General features: G+C 36.1%; 1 protein-coding gene across 5 annotated transcripts in view; it reads left to right on the top strand.

Annotated features, from left to right (window-relative positions):
* Positions 1-15454, top strand: part of TLK2 (tousled like kinase 2) — a 110260-nt gene that overhangs the window by 49148 nt on the left and 45658 nt on the right. For all 5 annotated transcript variants that reach the window (XM_057716825.1, XM_057716823.1, XM_057716824.1 and 2 more), the window contains one exon: positions 8491-8658. In XM_057716825.1, coding sequence (XP_057572808.1) covers positions 8491-8658 — 168 coding nt within the window. The remainder of the gene's footprint in view (positions 1-8490; positions 8659-15454) is intronic.

Here is a 15454-nt window from a genome sequence, read left to right as displayed (position 1 = left end):
AAGGACGATTCAATGATCTGTAGACATTTCTGCCATGTCTGTGAATGGTGGCTGCAAATCTAAGTACACCTTGGGTGTTAAAATAGGAACCAGGCCTTGGTTTCCTTTTTCTGTTGCACTGAGCGGCTCTTTATCCTCCCACCTTAGCTTCTGCGCTTCTTTGTTATAATCGCTGATTTGTGTGTACCCTTCAGTTCCCTTTCCCCACTCTCCATCATACTTGCCTGAAAAAACTCAGCCCTGGGTAAGTCTAATTTTCTACCATTTCCTTGTCTAAGCAGCTTAGCATGGTTAGAGGAAAACACATACACCCCTGCTGACTGATCTCACTTTATGTTCATGACCACCAACCTCATGAACCCCCTAGTTGCTGCCAGTCCTATTATATCTCCATAGTTCCCTTTCCTAGACAAATATTTCATATTTTTGTCATTTCTTGCAAGCCTCCAGCAGTGCTTCCTCCCCCTCTGCTGTCTCCACTGATGGCTTTTCTTTTTTATTTTACTGAGAAAATAGAAGCAGTCAGAAGAGAACTTTCACATGTGCCCATGCCAGATTTACCAAGTTACTTGTATCATTATCCGTATCTGCCTTTTAGGATGAATGAACTTTCCAGCCCTTTACTTGGGTGCTGGTTTCCCTGGAAATTACGTATCCAACTCTACTTGACATTTCCACTTATATAACTAAATGGACATCTTGAACAGCATCCACAAAGGAACTCTTGCTCACTAGCAAAACAACAGCAACAAACCGCTCTTCCTGCAGTCTGCCCTGTCCTGGTAAATGACCGTTTACTCTGTCCAGTTTTTCAGATCATAACTTCATGCCCCATATCTAATCCTTCAGTAAATCCTATTTTCTTTTAAAAAATACCTGAATCCCAACCTCTTTTCTATTCTTTTGGTTCTCTGCATTAATCTCCAGAGTGGTCTGCCTATTTCTCACCTGTTTTCAGTATTGTAGCCAGAATGATTCTGTGAAAAAATTAAGACAGATCCTGCTTAAAACTGTCCAGGGGCCAGTCCAAACTGTTCTGGGCTTAACATGGCCTAGAAGCTCCTGCATGATCATTGCTCCCTGCATCCACCTGCTCCCTCTCTCCCTCATGCCACTCCATCCACGTGGGCCTCCTGGAAATTCCTTGAACACTGTAAAGCACTCTTTTGCTTCAGGGCCTTTGTACCTGCTGTTCCCTCTTCTAGGAATAGCATGATTAGCAATCTCTTCATCAGGCTGTTGGTCAAAAACGCCCTCATCAGAAGGTCTCTCTTGGCCATCTTCTTTACATAGCAGTCCCTCTCAGCTTGTAACTCTGTCCCTAATCCCGCTTTAATGCTTAGTTATTACTACCTGACATATATATTTAAATTTTTCATTGATTCATATTTATACATATAGAAGAGTGTACATGTAAGTCTACAGCTTAATGAATTTTCACAAACTGTACCAGCACAGGAAACAAAATACCAGGCCCTCGAAAAACCCCTTTATGCTCCCTTCCAGTTATTAAACCCCTCCCTGCCATTAGGGAATAGCCACTCTCCTGACCTCTAATATCACAGATGGATTTTTTGTTTTTGTATTTTGTATACAAGGAGTCATACAGTATATATGCTGGTGTCTGGTTTCTTTCGTTCAACATTACTTTTGTGAGATTTATCCATATTGTGTGTTGTAGATCATTCCTTGTCATTGTTGTGTGGTATAATTTTAATATTTTTATTTGATAATTTACATGGCTTGATTTTTAACCATCTTCTCCCACCAGAATGTTAATCCCAAGAGAGCAGGGACTTTGTTTTATTTACTGCTGTTTCCATCTCACGGTATTTATTACATAATGATGTAATCATTTTAACTATATCCCCACCTTGACATGGAAGAGAGATCTTTTTCAATTTTTAGTCTCTAACACCCAAAACAGTGTTGGGTACACAGTGGGTGCTCGAGACTGTTTGTTGAAAGGGTAGAATGGATAAAGAATTACTTTAACTTTTTACCCCCCTAAGTGATTCTTTTATATTTTTTGTTAAATACAAGAAAGTACATAAGCCATGAGTCTTTTAATGCAGAAGATGGCAGACTACAGCCCACAACTGGCAAGCTAGAATGATTTTTAGTTTTTTTGAGTTGTAGAGACAAAGAAGAATGTATCACAGAGAGGATATGTTGCCTGAAAAACCTGAAATATTTCTTTCTGACCCTTCACAAAAAATGTTTCCAGGAAATCATTAAGAAGTTAACTCCATGTAATCGTTTCTTAGGTCAGAAAATAAAATATTTCCAGCACCCTGGAAACCTTACCTGTTCACAGCTCCCTCTCAGTACCCTAGAAACAAGCCACTGTTCTAATTTTTTATGATTATCATTTGTTTTTCCTTATAGTGTGACCGCATATGCATCCTAAACAAAATAGTTTAGTTTTGTCATTATGACAATTTTGTTAAACATGGCATTTAATCACAGTGTTTAAATCTTCTGTATTCTGACTTTTGGCTGTTTCTTCTGTCAGTTACTAACAGAGGTATATTCCTGACTCTCATGATTGTGGGAGTAGTTTGTTTCTTCCTGTATTTATATTTTTGCTTTATGTATTACTAAGTGTTTCTCTTCGTATCTTCTGATACTTTTTGCTCTAAATGCAGTTTATCTGATATTTAGTATATCCCAACCACTGTATGGTATAAATATTTCCATTTTTATACTATCAACTTTTCATTAGTATGTTTTCAGTGTTTCTGACAGACATCATATAGTTGAAATTTTTTCTTTATTCAGTCTAAAATCTTTTTTAGGGAATTCTCTGGCGGTCCAGTGGTTAGGACTTGGCTTTCACTGCTGGGGCCTGGGTTCAATCACTGGTTGGGGAACTGAGATCGTGCAAGCCAATATGGCATGGCCAAAAAAAAAGAATCTTTTTTAAACTTCAGTATTTATCCTATTTACATTTAATAAATTTATGATATTGGTTTTAAATATACCAGCTTTTAATGTATTTTCTTTTTATCTTGCCTGTTCTGTGTTACTTTTTCTTTCATTTCTTGTTTTCATTTGGATTAAAAAAAAATTATTTCACTTTTTTCTCCTGCACTAATAGGTAGGTCCTGTGTGGTGTTCTGTTAGAAGTTACCACAAGTATCTTTAATACGCCAAAGTTAGATGTTAATAGTAGCTTTACCCTCCTCCCAAATACATGATAACCTTGATTCCATTTACATGCTATACTGCCTTGGTGGTGGTGGTGTAGGTTTTTTTTTTTTTTTTTCTTTCTTAGTCTCATAAAACATCAGTATTATACTATCAGTATTCATTTGGATTTTTCTATGTACTTACCTCTTTCTTTGCACTTCTTCCCATTTTACATATTACACTTTTCACTCTAGGGTCACTTCCTTCTGCCTTCAGTAGTCCTTTAGTATTCTTTTAGTACAGTGTTTATCTGCAGGGGGTTAACTCTCTAGGTTTTTGTTTGCTGAAGTAATTTTATTTTGCTTTTATTCCTGAAAGATGTTTATGCTGTATATATTTCTAGATTGGCATTTTTTTTTCTTTTCACACACTCGAGTTTATCATTATCATCTTCTGGTTCCCGTTGTTACCATTGAGAAAACAGTTTTCATTTACTTGTTATTTCTTTGAAAGTATCTGCTCTGCTTCCCCTTCCCCCCACCCCGCCCCCATCCAAGCTGCTTTTAACATCTTTATCTGTGGTGTTCTGCAGTTTTACTATGATGCATCCTTTTATTTCTCTTGTAATTTGATAGACTTCTGGTATTTGTGGGTTAGTCTTGTACCATTTCTGAATAATTATTTGCCATTGTCTTTAGATACTATCTCAGCCTTGTTCTCTTTTTCCTCCACCTATAAAATTTCAATTAACCATGTGTTAGACTGTCTCACTTTATCACCATGGCTCTTAACTTCTTTTTTCTATTTTCTTTTGGCCTCTGTATGCTCTATTCTGGATAGTTTCTTGCCTTTCAGTTCCCAAATTCTCTGTTTTGGTGTATCTAATTTGCCCTATTGAATTCTTAATTTTTGTTATTTTATGTTCCCTGAGGATATATTCAAACTTGTCTTTTATTTTTGTAATCTAGTCGACAGTTGTTTTATAACCTATGTCTGTTAATTCTTGTATTTGAAGTTTTTTTGAATCTGTTTCTGCTGTCTCTTGTTTTTCCTAGTTGTTGCTCAGGGCTTTCTTTTATGCTTTTGGGTTTTTGTCTGTGTGCTGCTCATTGTTCTTGAAAAATCGTTGGCGAAATTTCTTTGAGATCTAGGATAAGATATGGTCCTCCAGGGAGAATTTTTATTTGCTTCTTTCAAGTGCCTAGAGATTCTACCAGTCTCTACAGACTACTGAATTCATGGCTTGCATTTTGTTTGATTTGCTTATTTTCTTTGTTTCTTTCAACCACCCAGGCAGTACTGATTTGGATTATGTTAAGATTTCTCAGGGGAGCCCCCACCCTTTCCATGGCCAGGGCAACTTCATTGCAGCTCCCTTAGGGCAGGGGAAATATTTCTTCTGGCTTGCATTTTCCCTGAGGTTGTAAGTCTTTGGGAGTTCAGCTTAACGTGGGGAGGGTTTTATATTGAACCCCCTACTCTGGGTGGGCTTTGGTCTGTGACTGTCCGCTTGGCAACATGGTACCCTGGAAATGGAAATTCAAGATCTGCAGGCACTATTAGGGCAGATGTGGTTTTGGTGCTTCTTTTACCTGTCTTGTGTTCCTCATTTCCCTTAGGTTTTACCATGACAGATCACTACTATTTTATCAACTTTTCAGTGCTTTTAAGATCTTTTTTTATATTTTTGTCATGTCTTCATACTTGTTTTCTTTTTCTTTCTTTTTGTTAATAAATTTAATTAATTAATTGGCTGCCTTGGGTCTTTGTTGCTGCGTGCCGGCTTCCTCTAGTTGCTGCTAGCAGGTGCTACTCTTTGTTGTGGTGCTTGGTCTTCTCATTGCAGTGGCTTCTCGTGCTGTGGAGCACAGGCTTTAGGCACACGGGCTTCAGTAGTTGTGGCACTTAGGCTCAGTAGTTGTGGTGCCTGGGCTTAGTTGCTCCACGGCGCGTGGAATCTTCCTGGACCAGGGCTCGAACCCATGTACCCTGCATTGGCAGGTGGATTCTTAACCACTAAGAGGAGGTTGGTGCAAACATCCCAGCCTGCTGTATTTCCAGAGATATTTAAAGATCATTCAGCCCTTGGCAAATATTTATTGAGTATATAACAGAATGATTTGTTTTAATATTGCAGCTTCAGTGATACAGTCTGCCAAGTAGTGAGAATATTGTTGTGAATGAGTATTACAGGTATTCTGGAGGCTGAATTTAAACTATTTTATTGGGTGAGGTAGGAGTGTTGTTTTTAAAGAGGTGGTAGACTCTACTCATAGATTTTTAAAAAACTAAATTCTTTTGTGAGGATCATTTTGATTAGTCTGTTTTATTTTCTAAAATGAAAATGTTAAATAGTTTTCCCTGGTAAAGGGATACATGCTGATTATGAAAATCCAGTAATGCAGAAGTGATAAAAATATGAAATCCTTTCCACAAGAACTATTATTAAAGAGTTTAGTGGGCATATATGTATATGTGTATGTTCATATAGTAGATTTCCTCATTTTCATTGTATTAATTTATTTAACCAATAACCATAAACATTTTGTATTCTATAAGTAATGCTGTAATGAATGTCCTTGTCTATACATCCATACTTATGCATTTTTTTCCTTTGCATAAATTTCCAAAGTATAGCTCCCAAGTTAGAGAATATGCTCACTTTAAAATGTCAGCCCGTAAATGGATAAAGAAGATGTGGTGTGTGTACACATACACACACACACACACAGGACTATTACTCAGCCTCAAAAAAGAATGAAATAATGCCATTTGCAGCAACGTGGATGGACCTAGAAATTATTGTATGAAGTGAAGTAAGCCAGAGAAAGACAAATATCATATGATATTGCTGATATGTGGAATCTTTAAAAAAAAAAGATACAAATGAACTTATTTACAAAACAAAAATAGACCGACAGACAGAAAACAAACTTATGGTTACCAAAGGGGAAAGGGTAAGTGGATAAATTAGGAGTTTGGAATTAACGTATACACACTACTCTATATAAAACAGATAACCAACAAGGACCTGCTGTATAGGACAGGGAACTGTACTCAATATTTTGTAATAACCTATAAGGGAAAAGAATCTGAGAAAGAATATATATGTACGGTGTGTATGTGTGAATCACTTTGCTGTACACCTGAAACTATCACAACATTGTGAATCAGCTATGTGTCAATTTAAAAGAAAAGAAAATATCATCACATAATTGCTAGCAGGTTATCAGCAGTTTGAGAGTCCCAATTTCTGCATACCCTTCTAATACTGAATTTTATCGTAATAATCTTTGCCAGTGAGAAATATACCTTAACTTGCATTTCTTCATCAGTGATATTAAACATCTTTTCATATGTTTGATGGCCTTTTGGATTTCTCTTTTAATGCTTATTCAGTTCCTTTGCTTATTTATTTATTAGAGTGTTTGTTTTGTCTTACGGATGGGTAGGAGCACATTATTTATTTAGATTAACTCATTGTCATTTGTATTGTGAATATTTTTTGCCTGTTGGTAATTTATTTTTTAACTTTGTTTATGTTGACTTTCACCATTCAGAAGTCAAAAAATTTGAAGTAGTCCAGTTTATCAGTGTTTTTCCTTCATGACTTACTGGTTTTATCTTATTCTTAGATGTTCTTATATGGTTTATATTTTTAATGTCATGTTTAGAAAGTCCTTCACCACTAGAAAGTCATAAAAGCATTTCTTTATATTTTCTTATAATTTTTGTGTATGCTATAAGGAAGCAATAATCTACTTTTCCTTTTTTCTAATATCTACACACATATCCTGTCATCTTTGTAATAAATTCCCTCTAATTAGAAATGCACCATAATCACAAATTATATATCCATTTTATATAGGTCTGTTGCTGAGTTTTCTGTGCTACTGATTAATCTGTCTCTTCCTGTACCAATATTATGCTCATTTGGTCATTGTTGCTTTGTAGTAAGTTTTAATAGCTGGTCAGGTTTCCCTGATATCCTTTTTCAAAAATTATGTGGCTAATTTTGATTATTTTTCCAAGTGGACCTCAAAAGTAATTGTGGAAATCCACAAAAACAATCCTTCAAAAGAGCAAAGGAGAACCTAGGTGATCTCTATACTACCACAACAGTGTCTCTTACAAAAACAGAAATAAACCTACACAGAAAGCCCGAAGCATTGGCTTTTAGAGAAATTTGACGTGTATAAAATTTGAACTCAGGAGCATGGTATTGCCATTTAATTTAGTCATCTTTTATATTTGTCAGTGAAGCTGTAGTTTTTTTATATTAAATATGTAATCTGTATTTCTTAAGTTTCCTTTTAAGTATTTAACAGATATTTTGAATATGCTTTTTCTTCTATTACTACTTGTTCTGATTATAATCAGTTGTTGCGATATATGGGGAAGTTGTTGATTTTTGTGTGTTTATTTTATATTTGGCCATCTTACTGAACTCTTGTTTTTCAGTTGATTTGTTTGGTTTCCTTTGTGAATAGTTATATCATCCAAAAGTGACACTTTTTAATGTTTAATATTGTTTCCCTTATCACTTTGGCTAAAAATTCTGTGATAATGTTGAATGGTTGTGATATTATGTGTTAACCCCTGTCTAGTTCCTAATTTTAATGAAAGTGTCTCGAGTATAGCACCGTTAATTATATTTATGTTTATTCCTGAAAAAATACTCTTTGTTGTATTATAAATGATACTTCCAGTTTTTTGTTTTTTGTGGGTTTTTTTGTTTGTATTTTTTAAGTATTGCCTAGCAATGTGCAGATCTTTTTTGGCATCTAAAGTTAAGAATTTTGATTCTTTGTCCACCCCCCCAACATTATTATAATGAACTATATAAGTAGATAGAAAAATGAACTATCTTTACATTTCTGGAATAAGCCATACATAATTGTGGTATATTATTCTTTTGTTTGTATTTATTTTATATTTTTGCATATAGGTATAGTATAATGAGAAAAGAATAGAGTGAAATTAAGTATTACCTGTAAACTAGAGGACAAATGCCGTAATCTTTATTAATCTAGAGGACAGAAGTAGCATTTCCTTTGTAGTGTTGAGGGTATTATGAAGTCATTTGTTGGACTCTACAAAGTAACCTGCAAATTCAGTTATGTAAATATAGAACCATTAAAATATAATTTTACGGAATTTGAGTGAGATAGTAATTCAGGCTTATAGATAGGTCATAATCCAGTGATAATGTTATTATGCTTTCCATATTTGTTCTCAGAGGTTTTTTTTTTTTAATCCTTCTTATATCTGATAACCATGTTTTAATCTGTTGCATGTTTTGTCAGTATCAGATTTTCTTTCTCGTGTGATTTGTGTACTTTCTTTAATGTTTTCCAGCGGCGAGTAGAACAGCCCCTCTATGGTTTAGATGGCAATGCTGCAAAGGAGGTATCAGAGGAGCAGTCTGCTCTGCCAACCCTGATGTCAGTGATGCTAGCAAAACCTCGGCTCGACACGGAGCAGCTGGCACAGAGGGGAGCTGGCCTCTGCTTCACTTTTGTTTCAGTGAGTACTAAGGCTAAGTTGATGCAGATCCTTGTTTCCCTGGAGCTCCGAGATTAAGTTTGAGTAATTATATTGGTAGAAAAATGATGATTTCTATCTCTGCTTGTACTCAGTCCTGCTTTTTTCAAGGGGCTAAGAGAGACTGCCCTGTCAAAGTCTGAGTGTACCATGGGAAGGAAAACACAATCTTAGGTTGACAAAGAAGAAAAGAAAATACAGATCAAATTCCATTACAGTTAAAAATAAAATCTCCAAACTGTAGCCATAACTTATTTAAAGTAATATTCAAATTAATACAATTTTAGTGTGGGGACAGGCATGCTTACCAATCATTTCCCCCTGTGTGGTATTTGGGCAACCTACACACTTGCCTTCTCTTCACATCTTCAGTTACTTTTTCCAAGAATATTTGGCTACGTGTTTGCTCCTTTCAGCTTGCTTCTTTCTTCTTCCTTGAAAAATAAGAATTTGATTATGAATGTTTGATCCCCATTTTTTATTTGACAGATTATAATGCAGTTTGGCTTAAAGGTTGTTGCTTTTCTTGGTTTCTTTGCCCTACCAAGTACCTGTTTGCTGCCAAGGATGGTATAAAGCAAGAGAAAGCCCCATTGCCCTGTTCCTCCATTTTTAGGGGCATCATTCAGAGCTAACGTCACCACTGATCAAAATCTCTTTCCCTCTTACTGGTTCATTTTCTCCAGTAATAATCTGTTTCCTCTTTATTTGCTCTGTGGATTCTGAGAAAAAAAATCTCTAATCTCTGGGATTAACCCACGTGCCATTGTATTAAAAAAGGCCGTGAAATGGTAGGTGTCTTAAGGAAAGGAGATAAAAATAATAAAATAATTAGATAGGTATCATTGTGTATTATTTGGATTCCTTCCTTCCTTCCTTCCTTCCTCAGCTCAAAACAACACCCATTTATTATCTCACAGTTCTGTGAGTTTGGGGGCAATTTGTTGCAGAGCAATAGAGAACTAACACATATGGCTTTATCCTTAGTACCTCTTTTTCCCCTCTCATTCTACATCTAATTCATCAGAAAATATGTCGAGAATCTGACATCTCTTACCATCTCCACTGCCACCACAATGGCCCATCATCTCTCTGCTTTAGAATACTTTTTTGTAGTTATTATTGCTTTCCCTCAAGAAAGAGGTAATACAGCTTTTAAAAAAGGTACAGATTTTTTTTGTGTGTTTAATGTCAAAAGAATGGAGAAACTTCTTGTATGAAGACAGTATAATTTTGTGCTTGAAGGGCAAAGGAAGCACACATAAAATGAGAGAATTCCCCAGTATAATATTTTGAGTGGACCTGACAGTAGTATGGAAAGGTTTGTATGAGAATGCAGTAGTGTTGTTTTGGAGAAGTTTGTCTCTCTATGTATGTATGTATTTCATTGTGTGACAGGCATATCGTCAAATCCACAGGGTTTTGATTAGCAGGAACTCATTCCCCTAATGCGAGCCTTCCATCAAAGGTGTGGGCATACAGGCTGGGGGCGGGTGCACATGAAGGACAACCTCAGTCCTGTCACCTAGTACTCAGGCTGTCAGAGGAGTTGCACATGCTACAGCCAGATTGCCCTCGTGCGGAAGAAAAATAACAGAGGAGTAAGAAAATGATCACGTCTGAAGGAGGAACGTGAAAACAGTATAAAAACCAAAGACTTAGAAGCTTTGGTATAGTTCTGTTTCCCTTTGCTTCTCTGCAGTTCCAGCCAGGATATAAACTTAGTGATATAAAAAAGGAAAAAAGCAAAAGAGAGTTAACATTAATATGTAACATGTTTTTAATGAATAGAGACAAGCAGTTTCCTTTTAAATAATAAAAGGCAAAGGCTATAAACAGGCAGTTTTACAGGGGGAAGAAAAGACAAATGACTAATAACATGAAAAAATGCTTAACTTCAGCCATAGAGAAATGCAAAATAAAATAACTCTTTTGACTTATCAAATTGGCAGGGATTAATACATTTGATAATTCTTAGTGTAGGTAATAGTTTAGATACACATGCAGTTTTATACTGACTATAAATTGGTACAGTCATTTAGACAAGTTGGTAATGTATCTCAGTGTTAAGTTGATACATCTTTGGGTCCAGAAATTCCATTCCCATAAAACTACACAAAGATGTTTATTGTATTGTTTATAAATTGCAAAAATCTGGAAGCAGTGTCCCTCCACAGTGTTTCAGAGAATGTCTGTGACCTTCACATTGCTAAATCCAGCAATCAGTTCTCAGAACTTATTCAGTATAATTCATTAGTCACAGTTGATCAGTCCCTTCTTTTACAAGCACAAAGTCTTCCTTTGGCTTCTACTCTTTCAGTTCTTCCTCATTTCCAAGATCTCCAAACATTGGAGTGCTTCAGGGCTCAGTCTTCAGACTTCTTGTCTACCATCATTCTGTAATAAGTCTCATTTAGTTTCTTTGTTTCAATTGTCATCAGTATGCAGAGGACTCCCAAATTTTTATCTGCATCCCAGAGCCCTGGCCTGAATTCTGGACCTATGTAGTCAGGTGCCTCTTTATGTCTAATAGGCATGTCAAATTTAACACACCTGAAACTGAATTCTTCATTTTGTTCCCCCACTCCAAACCCCCACTTCTTCCACATCTCAGTAATTGTCAACTCTCTACTTGTAATTGTTTAAAAATCTTGGAGTCATTCTAGTCTTATCTCTTTATTTTATACCCCAATTCCAAATCCATCAGCAAGTCTTATTGATTTTACTTTCAAAATTTGTTCAGAATCCTGACACTTCCGCCCCCCTTAAAGACTACCACTTGAATCTAATCTCCCACTGAGACTATGGCAGCAGCCTCTTAACTGGACTGTTTGCTTCTGCCTTTGTTCTCAACAGGTCAGAGTGATCCTGTTGCAACAGAAGTCCAGTCGTGCCGCTCCCCTGCTCACAAGTGTTTAAAATGGCACATCATGCCGTGCATGGCCTGTTTCCCACCCCTTTGGCATCTGTTACTACTGTGTCCCTTCCTCACCAGGTTCCATCCACATGGCTACCTTTCTTCCTCAAATACTACCTAGCATGCTCTCACCTCAGGGCCTTTGCACTTGCTGTTACCTTTGCCTTAACATTCTTCCTCTACATATCAGCATGTCTTGCTCCCTCAGTTCTCTCTAGCCTGCTTAAATTTATAGCCTGTTAGAGAGGCTGCACTGTATAAAATAGCACTCCTTCCTGCCCACCTCACATCTTCTGTAGCTCCTGTGCCCTGTTTTTTCTTCTTAGTCTTACACCAAGTGACCTGCTATAATTTACTTCTTTGTCTCACTCCCCACCCCCACCCTACCTCCCCTCCGCTGGATGTAAGCTCCATCAGGTCAAGGACTTGGCTTTGTTCATTTCTGTATCTCCAGCGCCAAACAGGATCTGCTCTCATAGACACTCTTCGTAATTATGTGTTGTATGAATTAATGAAAGCATCTTTCATATAAGGACTAGTTAAATAAAATATAATACATATATACAATGGAATGCTCTACAGTTGATCAAAGAAGTGAGATATATATATGTGCTAACAATGAAAGATCTGTAGGTAGATCTTGATAAAAATAGGTGGTAGATATAATGAGTTTGACCCTTTAAATGTTTAAAATCATATTGTTACATAATTTTATATATTTCAACATAGGAAATTAATTTTTAAATTTTATAAGCATAATTTTCTAAATTGTAAAAATAATACATACTCATGGCCCACAAAAAATGGAAGTGATGGAGAAGAGTAAGATTCTTTCCTTTTGTTCCTCAGACAGATAACCACTGTGATGAGTTTGTTTTAGAGTTTTCTACTGAATATCATTTTAACTTCAAATTATCTCCTGTGTAATCAACTTTAAACAAGGTCTGTTTACGCCCCATTATAAGAGATGAGTTTAACACACTATCACCCAGCTTCCTTTTTCATCTTTCAGTTTTTTAGTTTTTGTTACATTGTGTGTGATATTTAGTTTGTTATTTTAACTGTAATTGAGTTGTTTCTGCTTTATAAATTATTCTAAAACTTGAAAACGCTTAAGGAGCATTTACAATATTTTGGTTGTTTCATTATTGGGCACTGTAAAACCTATTGATTTTATTGGATTCACTGAGAAGAAAACAGTCCTAGTCATCGAATTAATTTTGATTGAATGAGAGAGTTCTAGTTGTCAAGGTCTAACGGATCTTTTTTTTTTCTTTCCTTTAAATACATGGTCTATTACTTCCTTGAAAGCTACATCTTTTAACATTATACAAGATGTTCTTAAAAGCTTTGATTTTCAAAAATGTAGTTTGTAGATTGTTTTGGCTGTGGGATCCCTTGAACTTCCATATGAATTTTAGGATCAGCTTTTCAATTTCTGTAAACAGACCAGATGAAATTTATTGCAATTGTGCTGACTCTGTAGATTAATTTGGGGAGTATCTCCCTTGTAAAAATAGTCTTCTAATCCATGACTATGAGATATCTTTCCATTTATTTAGGTATCTTTAATTTCTTTTTAATAAAGTTTGGAGTTTCTGGTATGTAGATTTTGCCCTTGTTTTATTCAAATTATTTCTAAGAAGTTATTCTTTTTCATGCTATTGCAAATGTTTTTCAGAGATGGCCTTTTTCAGGATTGAAAAAGTTCCCTTTTTTGAGTTTGTTGAGTTGATCATGAAAGGGTGTTGCATGCTTTTTCTACATCTGTTGAGATGATCAGATGGTATCTTTTTGTTATTGAGGTCTATCCACTATGTCTTTTCCTCCATTAATGCTGCTAGTCATATCATAGGCTTTTTCAGTCTTAAAACTTAGCTTTTTACCTCTGAGAAACTTTATTTTACTATTCTTTGATTATTTCTTCCCCTCTGTTCTTTTCCTCCTAAAAGTCTATTAGATAGTTCATGTTTCTAACCTTTCTTTCATGCTCTGTTTGACTTTCTGTTTTATCTTCTGGGAGATTTTCTTGACGTTGTCTTCCAGATTTTCTGTGTTCAACTGTGTCCATTTTGTTACTTAGCTCATTTATTCAGTTTTTAGAATTTTGATAATCGTATTTTGTCAAGTTTATTTTTCATATTCTTTGCTGCTTTTTCATTTTTATAGATGTAGTATCCTTCTGACCCTCTCTGAACATAATTTATTTTTAAAGTTGTTTTTATTGAATTCTCTTTCTCTTAGATCAGGTTTTATTTTTTCATATTGGATCTTCCCTTTTGTACTGTTGGTTTTCTTGAAAATGTGCATTTAGCTTTAGTTGAATGCAGTACTATTAGGGTGATTAACATAGGTTGTTGGCACGGACTTTTCCCTGCAGTGGCATAGTACTGCCTCCCAAATAGCCCACCATTGGCGATGGGGTAGGTGGTGACTGTTATCCCTACGTAAGCATCTGGTAAACTCTAGGCAGAAAGACCAGCTCCTTTACAAACATGGAAATAAGGAGGGCATTGTTTTGATAGATAACTATTTCACTCTTAGCGGTGTATTCCATTTCTTCCTCCATGTGTCAGTTGTGGAGGGCAGGGGTACTGTACTTTCTTTGCTTTTTTCTTTAGGACATAATATTCACAGCAGGAGCCCTCCCCTGGACCCACTTATTTTCCGTTTTTAAATATTTACATTTTTTTAATTAATTAATTTGTTTTAAAATTTATTGGCTGTGTTGAGTCTTTGTTCCTGTGCTGGCTTTCTCTAGTTGTGGAGAGTGGGGGCTGCTCTTCGTTGTGGTGTGCAGGCTTCTTATTGCAGTGGCTTCTCTTGTTGCAGAGCATGGGCTCTAGGCTTGTGGGCTTCAGTAGTTGCAGCATGTGGGCTCAGTAGTTGTGGTCACGGGCTCTAGAGCGAAGGCTCAGTAGTTGTGACATACGGGCTTATTAGTTGCTCTGCGGCATGTGGGATCTTCCTGGCGCAAGGATCAAACCCATGTCCTCTGAATTGGCAGGCAGATTCTTAACCACTGTGCCACCAGGAAGTCCTGGACCGTATAGGTTTTAAATATCTGATAATTGTCCTATGGGTCACTCCTCGTTTTTGTGAAGGTAAATCTCAGTGTGGGGCTTTGGAGGAGCTCCCTTGAAAAGACCCAGCCTGTTTTACTGCTGATGTTTTCAGCTGTGAATTTCTTTATTTCACGTTTTCTATCAGTCTGATCCCAACTACTTTTGAATATTTCCTAAAATATGAAGTTTTTAAAAATGCCTGATTCTCGACTCTCGTTTCTTAGTGCTATTATGATTTCATTAAAAACAAAAATCTCTGAATATCAGTAGGACTTTGGGAGATCCAGCCTGTTATCATGAATTAGAAGCCAATATTACTTTTATAATAGGAACAAAGAATACGGAAGTCTGGGGGGAATGTTTTGCAAAGTAGGGATTGGACTAAATTTACAACTACAGTGGCCCGCTTAGCAAGGTCATTGACTTATGTTCTCATTTCTTGAGGACATGAGTCTGTAATCATGGACTTGTTGGGAGTCCATCTCTTTGTTTTCCAGCATTACATTTCTAATGTTTAACACAGGACCAGGCACAGAGGTTCATAATATCGAATAAATGATCAGAATTAGAGCATTTTTTTCTACCGTGGATTCACTTGTCACAGTAGGTCCTTATATTTTTGTAGTTCTTTTACCTTTTGAAAGTATTATTTTCATTTTCATAAGCATTTGCTACTTTATGACCTCTGTCCCACTTAGTTAACTTTCTGCATTTTCACTTCTTATCATGGGGCTATTTATATGTGCATTTTTACAGAGAGCTTTAATTCGGAAACATCTCCTTGAAACACGTTCTA

The sequence above is a fragment of the Hippopotamus amphibius genome, chromosome 17 (genome assembly GCF_030028045.1).
Source record: "Hippopotamus amphibius kiboko isolate mHipAmp2 chromosome 17, mHipAmp2.hap2, whole genome shotgun sequence".
NCBI lineage: Eukaryota > Metazoa > Chordata > Mammalia > Artiodactyla > Hippopotamidae > Hippopotamus > Hippopotamus amphibius.
This window is presented reverse-complemented; position numbering and strand designations above follow the sequence as displayed.